This window comes from Dermacentor andersoni, chromosome 5 (genome assembly GCF_023375885.2).
Source record: "Dermacentor andersoni chromosome 5, qqDerAnde1_hic_scaffold, whole genome shotgun sequence".
Classification (NCBI taxonomy): Eukaryota; Metazoa; Arthropoda; class Arachnida; order Ixodida; family Ixodidae; genus Dermacentor; species Dermacentor andersoni.
In genome coordinates this window covers 98,860,644-98,878,190 of record NC_092818.1, presented here as the reverse complement: position 1 = coordinate 98,878,190, position 17,547 = coordinate 98,860,644, and the positions used below count along the sequence as shown (strand labels likewise).

At 41.7% G+C, this 17,547-nt stretch overlaps 1 protein-coding gene across 2 annotated transcripts in view; it reads left to right on the top strand.

The window, feature by feature from the left end:
* LOC126530939 (uncharacterized) overlaps positions 1–17,547 on the top strand; it is a 45,549-nt gene that overhangs the window by 20,069 nt on the left and 7,933 nt on the right. The window contains exons 6-10 of one of the 2 annotated variants that reach the window (XM_050178269.3): positions 1,796–1,861; positions 5,399–5,441; positions 8,786–9,052; positions 11,564–11,671; positions 14,814–15,085. In XM_050178269.3, coding sequence (XP_050034226.2) covers positions 1,796–1,861; positions 5,399–5,441; positions 8,786–9,052; positions 11,564–11,671; positions 14,814–15,085 — 756 coding nt within the window. The remainder of the gene's footprint in view (positions 1–1,795; positions 1,862–5,398; positions 5,442–8,785; positions 9,053–11,563; positions 11,672–14,813; positions 15,086–17,547) is intronic. The other variant, XM_050178270.3, reaches the window with a different exon arrangement.

Here is a 17,547-nt window from a genome sequence, read left to right as displayed (position 1 = left end):
AGGCCCCACTTCTCTGTGAACACCCTCATGACGGTTAATGCACACGCTGCATCAGATACGGAAGGCCATCATCCACTTACCGGTCGTCATCATGAATGACGTGGAAGCGCCAGAAGCTATGGAAGCAGGAAACACATGATGTTCCCCATGTTTTGGCTTCACTATCGGTGGCAAATGCAGTCCATAAAAGGTCCGTGCACCGCAATTTCACTATCTATGGTCCTTGCACTTGACGTTTCGCACTTGTGCGCACCTAAAAGTGAAGTGAGTACTATAGACCCTTTTGCTGTTTGCAAACATAGGCCCTGGATGGCTTCCGGTTTTGCTCACTGACCTGGCCCGCTAAATGTAGCGAGCAAAAAAAAGCATTGGTGGGAATATCGAGTACCAGGAGTGCATTAAAATCTAAGCCCACAGATTTCCAACACTTTTCCTCTATACATGACGATGATTTTACTAGTCTAGGTTGCCATAAGCTATACGAAAAATTATATGTATTAGTCTTGAGACGTAATGCACATGTCTTTTATCTCAAAACTTAAAAATGGACTTTCTTCACAGTCAGACATCTTAAAAACGTGCTTTGTGTTCCGGCGCATTAGACTGATAAGCTTTGTGATGAGAAGTTTCTTGGGGCCGCACTCTCACTGCTGTTATCGCGTGAGTGAAACCGTCTATACATAAACTGTTTGCCACATGGTAAGTGAATACGCCAATATATGAAGTTCAATAACCGCAGGATGGGGGATTCATCATGACTATATTTAAACTGGAATTACTTATTAACCGGGTACATATTAACGAGGTTTTACTGTAATGAAACAGTGAGGACCTACCTGTAGCTGATTTTTTGCTAAATGCTGTACACGAGCTAGGTACTCAAATTCTCAAAGCTGATGCTTGAGGTGACGGCATTTTTTCATGCATATGGTAGAGGGATGAAGGGAAGGCCAAAAGTTGGTTAAATATTGAAAGTGGTTGATATAAACACGCTTTCTTGTAAACTTTAAAGGACTGTAGCTACTATTTCAGCAGCAAGCAGGTCCACACATCGTAGTAGGCCCTACGAGATATGAGACAACAAGCAAAGCTCTGACCACACAGTTGTAACAAAATTGGTGGCATTTCAGAAGCGACGGCTGCATCATTTTCCAGCTTTGCTTGACATTGTTCGGTGGGGATAAATAATGTTTTTGTTACAGCTGCAGCGAAAAACATAAATGTTGCTAGGAAAAAGAACGCCTACATTCTGGTGTCGCCAGATAAAGTCTCAGGCACTTTCAGTGACTTGGAACTCATAGCATGCTGGAGTACCCCGTTAGGTAAAGATAACAACTTTATCACCATGATTGCCATGACAGCCAAACAAATATATAGCTACTCTGTTCCCTTTTGTATTTTTATCGTGTTAACTTGTAGCACTTGTGTCAGTAATGTTTCCTCTAAAGCATATCATGCTCCATGATTGCTGCAGGATTTTAGCTTATTGCCACAGTTATGTCGAGCCACACACAATCATGCTAATGTGTTCAATTATGTGTAGTGAAAGGCCACATACATGCTAAATGATTTGTAATGTAGGTGAAATGGTAAACTTGCCCACTGCATGCTATGAGGTCATTCCTCACACAGGTGCCACTGATGACCTGAAATAATGTGTCAAGTACGATATATATATATTGTACAACTGCTTGCTTTCCTCTTCTTTTTTTAAAAAATAAAGGAATGCTCTATAGGTTTGGCAATTGTCATTTTTGTTTCTCCCCATCCCCGCCCTGCCCCTTCAACCTCTTAGTCTGTCAGCACGCAGAAGTTTGCTACAACTTAACAATTTAGCAAACCAGCATGAACTTCAGTTGCTGTGAGTACCTCAGCTTTATGTATTTTACATACATAAGCTTTTCCTTTGCCCCACTTTTTTGTTGTCAAGTCCTGCTATGTTTTGAGAAGCCTTTTGCATCCTAGATAACCATTATTGGTTCCCTTGTAAGACTTACCACTCTGCTTGTTTTATGTTACTTAAGCATGCTTGTCTCTCTGTTAGAAAGTTTCCTTTTGTCCTTGGCCTGATTATTGCTTGCTCTAATTAACACTGTGGTTAACAGCAAATCAAACAGATGTGCTAACACATGTGAACACATGAACAGTGTGCAGCAGTGTTAAACATTTGATTTAAGTTTTTCAGCAGAACTTACAGATATGAGATACTTATAAGATACTGCATGAAAGGTTTCTTGCTAATGTGATAGAATTTTCACCATCACAGATATTTATGTTTCTTGAAAGTTCTGAGATTTGTGCAGTGTACAGGTCGTGGTCATAATTTGCAGCAGCTGCTAATGTTTGTCAAATGCCTGTATGTCGATATCATACTGCATGGTGCCAATGATGCCACCTCTACGCCCTTTTGTGCGGTACTCCTAAGAAACTGGGCGTACCTAATGTGGTGTTTGTATTTGGTAAAGTGTTGGTCGCAGCAGCACCTTTTATGACTTGTTGAAATGCAATAGAAAAGCCCAGAAAATGTTTTTGCTTCTTGGTTGTCAGTGTTATTGTATTGTAGCACCTCGTTCTGTATAAAATCAGAGAGTTCTAACGGCCTGTCAGTATGTGTATTATCGTTCGTGGAATATCAGAGACACGTACCGTATCTACTGCATTGCAGTGTGCACTTTCTTTTTAAAAATCTATTAAAATGTCTTAAAAGATGACATGTACATTACATTCAAGTGCGAAACCAAAACTGTAATAGTGACAAGATATTGGCATCGGCATTAAAAAGTTTTTGCAATCCAATCCACAGGTTGCTGTAGGGTGTGCTATTCTTATGGAGGAAGGGAAAAGACCATGAGGGAGTGTTGCATGACAATTTTGAAGCCTAGCCACTACTCTAGACATTCTCAAGATCAGCCAGGCTTTCGGGTCATCTCCAATTGTCTCAAAATTGTGTGCTTCTTACAGTTGAGTGCATGCCACAATCGTCGTAAATACAGTATACATGGGTGCCACAAGGCTGGTAGCAACATCTTGTTGCAGGGAGTTCAACCAGAGGACACATATCTGTTGCTGTAATGATCGACTGGGATCCATTGAGCTGCTAATGTAAAGGTTTCACTGGAAAAAACTAATCTTCATAAACATACGTTGACTGCTTTTTCGCTTCTTTCTCTCTACACACCTATGCGTGGTCCCAAGTGGTCACATGTGCATGCGCCAGGAGGAGCATGCACATATTGCACGACACGTATTGCGCTGGGCTGAAGTACTTTCCTTTTTCAGTGCACTCATTTAGCCGTTCTGGTTTTCTTGTGCTCACAGAGAGAGTCTACGTGAATCTCTTTGTGTTGGATGTGTGATCACCATGTGCACTCTTATATTGATAGAAAACAAATATTCTCGCTTGTGTATAGCACATGTGATGACACATGAGCAGCACATGTGTAGGCAAGCATAAAAGAAAGGCTTGTTTCAGCACAGCACCACAGCTAATAAATCCAGGGGTTGCCAGGCTTGCCAACTGTGTGCTAAATTGGGTAATTTTAGAACATTGTAGCTATGTGGCTATCGGCCTCTTAACATTTGGCTACTTCATGATTTCGTTAAACATCAACATTATCTACCATAATGTTGCCAGTAATACCACTGTAATACTGTAATGATTACAGGGCTTCAAGCTCTCTTTTGTGCCTTGTTAACATCGACACTGAAATCATTAATTGAAGCTGTCCCTCTCACTATATCATTTAGCATTAAGTAAGGGGTAATTGTATGCATTATTTGGTCACAGCTTGCCTGCTTTCCTGGGTAATTTTCTCATCAGTAATCTAGGCTGGCTATATTTTTGTACTACAGTACTTTGAAGGATTTTACGGCTTTGTTTTGGGCCTGGTAATTGGCAACCCTGAACATATTCACGTGATATTGCTTTCCTTCACATATGGGAGTGTACCACATTTGATGTAAAAAGGCTAATATCCCTGCCGACATTCAGCACTATGCCTAAGTGTAGGGAAAAAAAAAAAATTATTGTGCTTTAATCAAACCTATCGATGTACTCAACATTGAAAAGGTCTGCCACTCAGAAGGCAGTGTCCAAATGCCTTGTTCCTGGTTTGAGCATTGCATGCAATAGCACACAGGAAACTTTGCTTCTGTGTGACTTTACATGTTGCGAAATGGTGCAGACAGTAGCTCGCACCAGACTACCACGTTCCAATTGAAAAATGCGCATATGCTGACCGGAAATATGGTCAGCGTGGTGTTCAAAAGAGAGAGCGTCATAGACATCGGCTTTTCTTGCCCTTTTATTTTGCTACTTGCACTATAAAAGAATTAATGGAGTGCTCAAATTCACGGGAGCCATACAAGCTGCTGCAGGTTTTTATCATGCAGATTACTGCTGCTTTGTTGCATGCTGCCTACATGTCAGGCTGTGCGAGCCGACACCTGCCGTACCGTGGTCGCTATGCTGTTAAAAGAAAGGCTCCATCTTTTTCATTACCTTAAATGATAATTATAATTGATTTTGGTACCTCCGAAAAACACTTTGAAAATAAATGCATCAAATTGAATTATTCTGTCGTGCACATGAAATATTAAAAAAGATGGGTAAACATGGGGAAGGCGGGAGATGGAAATTCAAGCTGATGAGCAAAATGAGAGCGAGCTAAAATTGGGAGTCAAAGTTTCGACAGATAAAAAGATTGCCTCAAAAAAGACAAGTCTACCTGTAAAAACCTTGGCTCCTGCTTTTACCTTGTCCTTGTTTTGCTCATCATAAGGAAAAAGGTGCAACTTATGTACGGGTAAACGCTGTTAAAGTTGTTTGTACATAAAGTTTAAATAAATCGGGAGTCCTGTGCCATGGTGTGCAGCAATGTCAGGTACAACTTTATTAAAACTAGTAATTAACCTAGCACCTCTAGTAACCACAAATATTCGCTTCATCATTCTTGCTTGAAGCGGATACACATGTTGTTATAAAAATTTTAATGCACGTCACAATATTCTGTGTTAGTGCCTGAAAAACTAACACTGTGCAAGCATAGCAGTATGCTTGTACATTGTGCCTAAAATTATTACTCATTGAAATGGTCATTGGATGTGCTGTTGCACGCTATTAACATGTATCATTGTACTCAGTAAGCCAGTTCTGTGTTATTCTATTGGCCTTATAGAAGAAGCTGTTTTGTGGGCGCCTGCCGCATTTTTAACTTTCACTCATTTTCTCTCTGTGTATGGTCGCTCGCTTACCATGTGAAAAAGCGTCAATTTTGCGGGGTAGACCACAGAAGTATAAAAATTCCTTTAATTTGTCTTGGTGGTCTGGTTGCTAATGGTCTCTGCATGAGCGTAAAAAGGCAGGTGGGAGAATGTTTGTGTGCTTGCTCGCTTTCAGGCCATACTTTGAGATGAAGGCACAGCTAAATGAAGCTCTTGAGGTAAGTTTAGCAATGACTTTCGTATGTAACGACTGTCTTGCTGTATTACATAAAGAAAAAAGAATGGTTCTGCATGAATTTCTGTTAAGGCAGGATTTCTAAACAAATGTAAATGAAAAGCTTGCTATATAAGTGCATGCGTTAGTGACTTGCACCTCGCACTGAATAACTATGTTACCATAGTATGCTAGACATAGATACTGTTGCATGCACACGCAATTTGTGGCATAAAGGAGACGAGTGCATTTGATACGATTACTGATGACAGCATTTAATTTGGCCATTGGGGAGTTGCTCATTTCTGTTGATTTGTGCTAATAGAGAATCTTCGTAGCTGAATCTCGGTATAAAAAGCAGAATTAGAAGCAAAAATAAATCCATTATGAATGATGTTTCTTTAAAATAGTTGGCAAAGGCATTAGAACAAATTAACCATTACTGAAGCTCGTGCGAAAGGCACCGAAGGCACCCAAGTGACACTGTAGCATGTAAAGATGCACAAGCGTTCCTGGCCCAAAGCATGCTCTTTTATTTGCTTGTTTTTGTCTGTAAAAATAGACTATGACTAAATGAACTTTGCATTTACTGTTTTTCCTTCAGAGGATTTGTCTCAAGGTATCATGAGAAACAAAAATGTAATAAAACAATCTTTTTAAAATATTTATCTGCTTGCTAGATTGGTGATTGCTATAGTGAGGTCCAGCTGAGTTAGCTGCATGACAGTGTTCATGTGTATGTCTGTTCAGCCTGTTTATTGTAATACATCGTCTTACCCATTGCTCTGTTGCATGTATGCATGTGTGTGTGTGTGTGTTTGTGTATGTGCCCTATAATTGAACCTGAGAAAAACGGCAGGCAGAGATGAGAAAAATAAATTCTAAAATTTTGTTCCCACATCTCAATGTACCAACAGCCACCGCCATGGGATTCAAATTAAATTGTTCTTTGTTTATGTGGGCCTTTTGAAAAGGATAATTTCACGATTGGAGAAGTACCAAGTGATACACTAAAGAGAGACACATTTGGATAGTGCAGGCAGCTGTATTCACTGTAGATGTTGACAGACTGTACAAGACGACGTGGTAGTATAGTGCAACTACACAATATTTTTGTGCAATATGATAGCAATTGTGTGGACACTCGAGGTTAATTTTTGCCGTCACCGTGATGTTCCATATATATTTACGCTTCAGTATGGTATGCTTTTACCTATCCCTCATATGCAAGGTGGATGCTACACTATTCAACCAAGGCAGTTGTCAGACCACGTTTATGTTCTTGGCTGAATTGTTCCTCAGAATTTTTTAGAATTGCAATGTGTGTGCGAAAGTCAGGAAACGTTTTATTCACAGCGCATGCCTTTTATACTAAATGTCCTGACTATCAAAAAGCTCAAAAAATAGAAGTGCTCGCACTCTGAAAATAATGTAATGTTACAGGTCCCACTCTTTGCAGGGAGCACAGTGGCACCTGTACAATGCCATTAAAGGCCCTAAATGAAAGCTTTGGCACACCCTCTTATGTCGCATCCGTGCATACGTTAGAACACTGTCCGAAGAGTTCAAGCAGGACGCTAAACCTTGGTATTGCTGTATGCGCTTTCTTGGGGCAAAACTGCCAATCATTCTTTTGCTTAAGGGGGGGGGGGGGGGGGGAAGGGAGGCTAGTCCTCATATCGGGGCTAACTTCTGCTGTCCTTTTTATTGTTTTTGATAAGTTTGAAACAAAACAAAAATGTCTCCACTTGAGCGCCAAAATATGCCTCACCGCGATAATTGCACTCTTTGCCGTCTGCAGTTCTTGCATTGTTGTAGTAGGATAGGTATCAGGGTAAAGGGATAAATCCATAGGCATCACTTATAGAAAAATGCAAACAGATGTATAACTTTCATAAATATGTTGTTTCGCATGTGTGCTTTTGACTTCATGTTTCAAAAATATTTCGCTTTCCAATACCTGGCTATCTTAGCTGATAGAGCAGAAACAGACCATACTAATTAGCAGGGTTCACTGTTGAGCTGTTTGGTAATTCATTGTGAACTCTGCTGAGCAAAAAAAAAAAAAAAAACACCGCAGAAAAAGAGAGGCGAGGCCACTTCATCACAGTTTCTTCGCTCAATGCAAGATTTGCAATGACTATGCATAGCAATTAGATAAATGTCTGAAATAAAAAAAAAATTATGTGGCACTTCTATTGCTATGCCACATTTGCATGCCTTCAATTATTTATTTATTCAATTAAATTGTGTCATTTGTTGGGATTTGGCATATGTTTTATTTATGGCATCATTGGCACTTGTGACAGTGCTCATAAAGGTTGTGCCTTGCCCGTGTTTCCTCGTAGAAGTGATGAATTTTGGTTAATTACCACAGATACCATCTAGTGCCCACTCTTATGCAGTCATATGTATGTGGTGCCTGGTTTTCCAGCTTACAACATGTAAAATATTCAGGAACTTGCGAGGCAAACACATAAAACATGTTTCCGGTGCAGTTCGCTGTAGTATTGCATTTCAGGCTGCGCAATGACCTGCTAGAATGGCTAAGCTGCATGTCAGAGGTATCTGCTTTAGTTGGTAACCAAATGGACCATATTTTGGCTAAGATTATATACAGCATTGGACTATATCCAACATTTCGTACGTGTTGCAAAGGTGAGTGTTTACTTAACTGCAACACCACAGTGTACTGGTATCAGGCCTGCAATGAACAAGTAGGCTGTGAAATAGGCTCTACTTTAGAGATGTTCTTGGTGTGGGCACTTAAAGGTTACCTTCATGAAATAATAAAAAATAAAAAGAAACCTCATAGAAGTATGCAAATTCAAGCAACTCGTTGCAGAAAGACAGCAACACTGTATAAAGGAGCTCTCACACTTTCCTGAAGTCCTGGGTGTCTGGTGTGGTACTGCCCAAAATGTACCAAGGGCTTTTGAAACTCATCCTATATTCCAGTGCAGTTCCTTTGCTATACCAAAGTCTTTTCAAACGCTTCACTATATTCAAGCTTAGTACTGCTATACCCTCCGCTATGTTTTTTGCATGTTCCTGTGTGGCCCCGCCAGCTTTGCCAGCATCGGTGTGTGGCCACGCTTTGCAGTAGCCTGGTCATAGTACGGCTGCTCTGGATTTGCTACACAGGCTGCGTTGCTGGCTGTTTTCTGTCTCCTGTTCGATGCCAACTGAGGTGCCACACATTGCCACTGCTGCCGCCGCGTAAAAACTGTTGTGGAACTCCCTTTAATAGCCTTGCTGTAAAACCCTGTGTGCTGCCCATGCTTGCAAGCTGTTTGGGGTCTGTTCAGTTTTTCTTCGCCGATTGCCTGTCGGTGCTGTCCACTGCAGGAGCAGAAAAAACGAGTCTTCCACATGGAAGAGGATGTCATGCGGGTCAAGTTCTCGTACACCGAGGCTCTGCACAACTTGGAGCAAATCAGCGACCAGATGCACCAGGACCGCCTGCTGATGCCAAACAGCAGCAGTAGCGGCAGCAGTCTGCTCAGCAGCGATGACTGCTGCGGCCGTGGTAGCAGTGATGATGGCTTTGCCCACGCCGTGGGCGATGGGTTCCCGCAGCGTCTAGTGAAATCCTCTAGCCTTTCTAGCTCAGAGGTAAGGAAGCCAGGCTACACATTGTTTTGCAGTGACAGCTATTTAGAGTATTCTGCGCAAATTTTGTGGAGTCTCTCACTGGCATAATCAAGATGCCTATAATTATTGTGCTTCTTTGGCAGTCCTGGAAAATTACTTGTTCCCGCCTTGCATTCGATTCTAGTATGAAATGCTTGAGCCACTGTTGTTGTTGGAGTTATCATGCTATCATTTCTCATTGTTGGTGTCACCCTTGCCACCATTGTCGTTGTTGAGTCACCGTTCTTGTGCCACCATTTTTGCCATGCCATTGTCCTTGTTGTGCTGTCATCATTGTCATGGCATCCCTACTGTCGTCATCATTAGACGAGTTGTCGCTGTTCTGGATGCCTCCCAGTAGTTTCCTTTTAATTGTCCTTCGCAATTTTTCCTTTTACCTTGTTTCCTCTTGACCAATTTTTCTTCAGATGCAGTGTACATTTTAGTGCAAGCTTGAAGGCTAATATGCAGAAAACTTTATATGCAGAAACGTAATGTTTATTAGTCATTTGAGGAAACATTTTTGTGATTGGTTGTCAGCTTCTTGAAGCAGTGCGAGAGTACACTTGAGTACATCTGTTTGACTTGCTAGCACCAGTTTTCGTGAACTTTTTCAACTAAAAAGTGCACTTTGCAATGTCTCCAGACAAGGGCAGCACTTTTCCTTCCTCCATGCATGAAGGGATTTTCGTAAAGTTTGTGGTATGAAGTGCCAAAATGATGGAATTGTTTTATGCATGTGCATTTTATGGACAAAATTGACATGAATTTAGTCAATCAGAAGATGAGTTTAGTGCAATAGGTGACTATATTTGGCCTTCAGATGGCCAGTAAAGATGGCAGTGCAAACCTGGCCTCTACCAAGAAAAGTGCTTTGAGTGCTACCACACAGGGCTCAAGTATTGTTGAAAGCCTCAGGAATGCATAAATTTCCTAAAAAAAGAATCATATAACACGCATTTGTTTACCTGAGCCCTTTTTTTTCTGCATGGCATCTAAATGTGTGATATGGCTCCTGACTGGAATGGTCACAAATTAGGTTGATGCGCGTGACTGCAAAGGACTGAAAATAGGGAACAGCCATTACTGAAATGCCCCATATTTGTTCATACCCATTTCTGGCTGGATGCCTAATCTGGCACGACTGGGTGTATATGTATATGTATTCTTTTGAAAAGTACTAATTGTGTTTGACTCCTTTCGTTATTCAACTTCGTATTACAGAAACAACAGAACAAGGGCTTTGAATTAATGAGAGTTAGCTGTGTATTCATATGCCTGCACCACCCTCTCTGCAGTACAGTGCTAGCATACATAAGTACGAGTGTCGCCTGGTCTGGCTGCCAGACAACTATGGCGAGTCGATTTTTGCTGTCAGGCAGTTACTGCATTGTAAGGGTGAGCACCATAGTACCAATGATTCAGTCACCTGCAGCCTGTGAATCTCAACCTGAAATGTTGGTTATAGTTAGTTTCAGAACAAGCAAATCCAAAGTTAATGTACACTTACTACTTTTCATACTGCCCAAGCCAAGTGAGTTCTACGCACATGCACTTTTACTGATCCTACTATTCAGGCATGCCAAGCCACTTGGGGTATTTCTAAAATCCCCCATGAACCACAATTTCTTGTAGTTTATTCATAGGCACAACTTGTTCCACAAATTATTCATAACTTGACCAGTCCGCATCAAGGAACAATTTGTCGGCCCTTGGTGTAAAGTAATTGTGAATATTTAAACAGTTCATTTTTCATGTATCTACTTAATACAAGTACTGTTTCAGCATAGACTCTGCCATCGTTGTTCTCATTTAAATGCACTTTTTGCTCATCCATACTTTTGTCAAACTTTAATTTGTCCTAATGTTTGACTCTATGGACTCTATTAATATTGTATCTTGAATTTGTTTTCCACTTCTGTTCTGTTACCTCTTTTTGCAAAGTGTATTAACCCAATGCTCCCGAGAGTGGAGTTCGCTTCAGCAAAATGTTTTCTGCAACATATCTAGTAATACTGTTTGCAATGCTTTGCTATGCTCATGATTTGCTTGCTTTGTAAACTTCTTAAATATGACCATGTGAATCTATTCTCAGTGTACAGTTAAGTCTACTTTTAAATGAAAGATGTTGTGATTAAAAAATATAAAAATAATACCTAAATAATGTTTCAGTGGTGATTTTAGCTTATTAAATACAGGGGTCAGGAAAGTAATTATTTATCAATAGAAGTTTACTTAATGCTTCACACTAACAATTTTTTCCATGAAGTTGAAATGTTGAAGTTACGTTGGCTTGAATACAGATCAGCTGTTTTCTTAAGATTGTACCATGCTGTACATAACATGAGTTCCCAATACAGTCTTTTTTACTGCGAGACCTCTTTCAGTGTATGTTTGTCCACGTAACCAACCATTCGTATCACACTTGGATAACCAACCTCAATTTCAGTCACTGCAAGCTAGCTGAAGAATATATCACTTGTTTTGTTGCAGATGCTGAAAATATATGAGGATATCTGCTGTGAAGAGACATATCGAAAATTGCCTGAGCCTCGAAGAACTCAAAGGCATCCAGCAGGCATTCGAAGGGCCTTTTCTGAGGTAAGATTCCTGACTGCCCCTAACTTCGCTATTTTTATTTATTTATGTGCAAACACTGTAGACCTTTTCAGGCTTATAAAGGAGAGAGCATAAACATTAAATATAAACCATAAAAGAATCTTCCGATTGAGGACTTCGTGTAAAAAAAAAAAAACAACTCCATATCATAACAGTGGCTGCAGGAGCAAAAGAAAGTCAAGAACTGTACATGAATCCAAACATGTTTGAGCATAGTAAAAAAAACCAAAAAACAGCAACAGTAATGCCTGGAATCAGTGAATTACAAAACCTCTTGTATTTAGCACCTTTTGGTGTAGCTAAAAAAACTTGTCATCACCTGTGCCATGTGTTTGTGCCTTTGAAATCGCCTCAGCTGAGGTTTGTGCGTACCTAACTAGGGCTGGGTTCTTGATCATCGACATTGTAGTTGTGTGCACAGGCCTCTCATAGCACTGTGGCAGTCATAGTTTGGCACATTTTCATCATTCTTGTGGAATGCTTGTGCTGATTGATAAAGATAAGCATAAAGCAATGGTAGTTGTAAATAGGTGTAAAGGCATTTCATCAGAAGCACTTATCGTCATGTTGAATTGACAGTGAAGAACCAAACACTGCTGAAAGTGGGAGTTGAAAAGTTACAGTTTTGCCCGAAAGACAAAGCATTGATTGCGATAGCAAATTAGTAGACAGCTATACGGAGTAAGGATTGTATAAACTTGGAAACATTTGCTTGCTAACTAAATTAACAAGCGTGGTGTCAGTACGCACTGGCAAACGAGAACACATTGCACTCGATGACTGTGGACACTCGCTGTCAAAGCACTGGTGGGAGGAAGCGAACGAAGTGACCTTTGTGCTGTCTATCACTTCAGTGCAAACTGAGCGGTGAGAACACGCCACGCACAAAGTTATGAACCGTCTGCAAATCGCTTTCAAGATGTGGCGCATGCGACCACGTGTGGCCACGCAAAGTAGGCAGTTGCTTCTTGAAAACAACACCGCCTGCCCTTGCCTCCTCCGATCCCCCACAGCCTTTCGCATGATGGAAGATGGTGCATTTCCTCTCAGCTTTCCTCCCTTGCGTGCACCAGATTAAGCCACAATTGTAGGCTCCCCTCGTGCACTTTCACTCGCACATACAGCATACGGCTCATGATGACAGCGTTATCGCCCTTGGACATTATGCGGAACATCACGGCAATGCTGATGGAAAAAATCCACCTGAAATGTCCGTATAATTGCTATCGCAATAAAATTTAGCTCTTGTTGGCCAAACTTATGTCCAGAAAGATAAGCAACACTCAAATCGCAACGATAGTGGCAAGCACAGTTGTTATTCGTTAAAATGAATCCCTAAATTGGGTGCATTGACTATTTATACATGTCTCAGTGCACATTCTGGATAATTAGCTTGTGCTAGTGCACACGTCAGACTATTTGTGATGTGCGTGCAGTCTGATAGATATGCCTCCTTTGCTGTGGAATTAGCAACAGCATTCAAGAAATTCCGGATACCATAGGCACAACTTGAGGCAAGAAACAACTTCATAACAGTGATAATTTGGTAGAAATTAATACTAGGCAAAATGTGAAATGATGCATGGCGATATTCGGCTATTGCTCTGCTAGTTCATATGCACTGCACGAAGCTTCACAGTTCGTAGTAGCATTTTCATGCTGTTTAGCAATTCACTAAGAATGCTCACTGGGTGACCTGTTGGTGCATAGTAAACATGAATGCAACCAGCAAAAAGACTATGGTATAATACAAAAAAAGATTAAGGCATACAGAGGGCACATGCTCGTCGTGCCTACTCCATCATGTGTTATATTTTTGTTTAATGTTCCCTGTGTAATGGTGTCTCTAGCACTCATGGTTGTGGGCAGCACAAGAGGCGGAGATGAAAGAAGGGAGAACGACAAACACGGCGCTGAGTGTTTGTTCTTCCATTCTTCGTCTTTGTCTCTTGCACTTCCCAAAAGTATGAATCTAAGCCTACTTGCCCAATTTTCTGCTCTTCTGAATGTAATCTCTAGCACTGTATATACTTTATTATGTGTCCATGCAGATGCTCATACATGTTCTGTTTTTGGTAATACAGCTGTGAAAGTAATTAAAAGGAATTGTTGCTTATAATCATGGCTCTATGCTTTAAAATACTAGTTACATGAGTGCTTACATGAGTGTGCAGTACGCGTTGTGCATGCATGTGGTACATCATGCACACCTGCAACAGGGATATTAATGAGCATTTCTTTATGTGATGCAATACATGAGTAAGCATCCTTTTTCTCAAGTAATGAAGGATAACTGAAGACACAAAATCAAAATTTCATATATGTGTATGAAGTTTCGACACCTTGATGCCCAGAAAGTACTCAGAGTCTGCTTGCATCTACATCATGTGGACACACTGCAGCAATTTAGTGGTTATGGCATTCTGGTGCTGGGCACAAGCCCATAGGTTTGATTTCTGGCCAGCACAGCTGTATTTCAGTGGGTGTAGAGTGCAAAAAAATACTCCTGTACCACACTGTGGGTGCATGTTAAATAACCCAGATGGTCGCTACGGCATCTCTCCTGGCACACAGTATAGCCTCAGGACTTTAAATCCTACAAAACGCCATTTACATTAAATTTTTTTGAAATTGAACTGTACCTAATCTTCTGTGACTTAGCAGTCTACGCCCCTCTGTCTTCAGTGCATCAACGTAGTGAAATGAAACACACGAAAACAAATTAAAATATGTTGTGGTGCCCCATTTACATGTGCATGTGGCATTGGCACAGTTCTGCAGATGTGAAGCCTTGTTGCTGCAGTGTGTCCGGTGACCTGTTGTCGCAAATAATGGCTAGGGGCGTGAGAAGTTCCAAATACAAAACAAATAGTTATTTGGTTGGAGATTGTGTCTTTGAAATCTTCCAGTATTTCTTTCTTGCCAAATATACAGGATAAGGACAATTATTAAGCCTACAGAGAGAAATAACTTTGCAAGACAACTTAAAATGTCTGTTATGGAACCAACTCAACCAGAAATTGTAGGTCAGTAAAGTTTGTAAAACAACTAAGTGTTCCTGCACTGAGGTTAGGGGCATTGTTGAGTCGAGTTTTATGCTCAGCTCGGTTTTCACTTTGTGCAGGGAGGTCATCAACCTGCAATGTGCCCATCACCATCACCAGCTAGTCAGCACAGAGGACTTGTTTCATCACTTGTTGACCGGGTGTTTCCGACCAAGCCTTCTCAAACACAAGTCAGAGAGGAGAAGCCTGTGAGGGTTCCACAATCTGCTGTGCCGACATTAAAGCAGTTAGTTGCTGCAGTGATAGACCAGATGTTCCCGGACACCACCCAGTGCAATGGCAACGAAGAAATTATGCTTGATCTAACTGCACCTGCTCGAAACAACAATGGGTAAATAATTTTACCAATGCATGATGCCAGCCATATAAAAAAAGTGTGACAGACTAGAATCACAGTTCTGTTCACTGATTTTGCAAGCTAAATCTCAGAAGTGTTAAGACAAACATGTTCAAAATGTTAACAGAGTTCACTGTAATGTTCAGAAACTAATGTAAAATGCGAGTTTCATACTTCAGTGCTATTGGCTGCCTTTTCAACTACTTGTTTTTCTGTCTGGGAAAGAGGGGTCTACTTTATTGAAATGGCAAATGTGCAAGTTTAAGAAGTGGCGAAAGCTAGCACAATACCGTGCATATTTATATAGAACAAACAGTGACTGCTTACCAAATATTCGTCTGCGAGCTGCAGGTTTATGCATACTATAGGACAATGCATACTATAGGACGTGCATACTCATTTATCCTTTTTCCTGGGACTGTATTTCATCCACTTATTTAACGTTGTCACTCAGCACAAGGCTCGCCTGCAGGATTTGGAACTTAGTGGAATGTTATTGTTGATTCTGTCTGTTGTGTATGTTCGTGCCGAACCTTACGTAATCAGATCGCATGCATGACACGAATGGTGTAGTACTTTCTGGAAGGCAAGCGGGTGCCAGCGATTACGGTGGAACGTTCGATGAGTCGTGTATAAAAGCAAACACGCTTGACCTTGTGGGGTTCTCCCCCTGTGCTCTTGGGACAAAGGGATGACAACACAGTAGTGCAAACAATCACAAGGGCATTTATTGCACCTTTCATAGACTAATGCCTGCTAGCCAAGTTGCTATCCACCAAATATGCCGATGGGTGCGCGACAAAACGCGGAAGTCCGACTCACCGCGACTGGATAATGAGCGAATATGTTTGCCCCATGCTAGACACCAACGCCTGGTCGTTCGTGTGTACGGTCATGCGAGTGGTGGCGTGTTCAAACGATCGTGTTCGTCCATTCCGGAGTAGGCCTCGCGAGATGGTCTTGCAGAAGCATGGATCAGCACATGCGCAGTACCTACATCCATGCCGCTTCCCAACCCTGAGCCAAAGAGGAAAGCCTTCTCCTTTTTGCACTCAAGTAACCCCGCCGTTAGATGGCGTTAGCAGAGCAACACTCGCACCATCTCTCGTGCTACCCTGCAAGCATACTAGCCACGCAGCGAAGCCGGATTACAGGAGACAGGAGCTATGCGAGAAAACAACATATCAGGGGATGCGTGAGAGTCGCGCATCCTCACAACCTACAGATCACATTCCGATTGGTGCTGACTGTGCTTGCCGCTATCGTGCTTCGAGTGTCACTTGCTTTTCTGGGCACAGGTTCGCCCAATAAAAAGTTACTTTCACAATACACATTTTTTGCTACTTTGTTCCTCACAGTCACTAAAACATGGCATTATGTTTAGATTGAGGTCATGATAACCGCAAAGCACAGGTACCGTATCTACTATTCTATTATAAGGCAGTCATGGTGGTGGGGTGATGAGATTGGGAAATTCGCATGCGCAAGTTAGAATCGGCTAGTGCAAGACAGAGGTAATTGGAGATCGCAGAGAGAGGCCTCTGTCCTGCAGTAGACTTAAAGGGGCCCTGAACCACCACTTGGCCTTGGTGAAAAGTGTAGTCTGCGGGTAGCATATGCTGCTATGAACATCTGAGCCAAGTTTTGCTGTTGTATGCAGTGTGTGGAGCTCATAAGTGGAGCTCCACAGAACAGAAGCCTGCTCCTCACTCTCTTCTAGACGCTTTATCTGATAATAAAGTGGATCCCCGTACATGGCTGCTATTGGTAGCTGTGGTCGGCTACGCAGTGTAGATGCCACGGCCATCGCGGGGTTCCGCCACGGGTACACTGGCTAAGCAGGCTGCGGCTCGCTGAGGACAACTGCGTTTGACTTGTCTTTAGCACGTCATAGGCACCAAAATCGGAAGTCGTGGTGTCTACGTTAACATCCGAAATAAAATTTGAACTGCACACCAGGGGGACATTAAGAAGCATTGTGTGCACATCCCACTCTGCCATAGCCTTCGCAATGCAAGATATTGAAGAAGAAATGATAGCACAGCGGAGGCTGTGTTTGATTGCCAATAATTCCGCTTCTGCTGAACGCGTTGGAGTACTTTTTGCAGCAAAATATTTATGAAATGGCCACCGAACAGGCCGCCATTGGAATATGAACCAGGCAACGTTTAACGCCAGAACGTTATCTAGTGAGGCGAGTCTAGCAGTGCTATTGGAAGAATTAGAGGGCAGTAAATGGGATATAATGAAGTTAGGTGAAGTCAGTGAAGTTAGGAGGCCAAAAGAAGCATATACAGTGCTAAAAAGCGGGCACGTCCTGTGCTACCAGGGCTTAGTGGAGAGACGAGAACTAGGAGTCGGATTCCTGATTAATAAGAATATAGCTGGTAACATACAGGAATTCTATAGCATTAACGAGAGGGTGGCAGGTCTTGTTGTGAAACTCAATAAGAGGT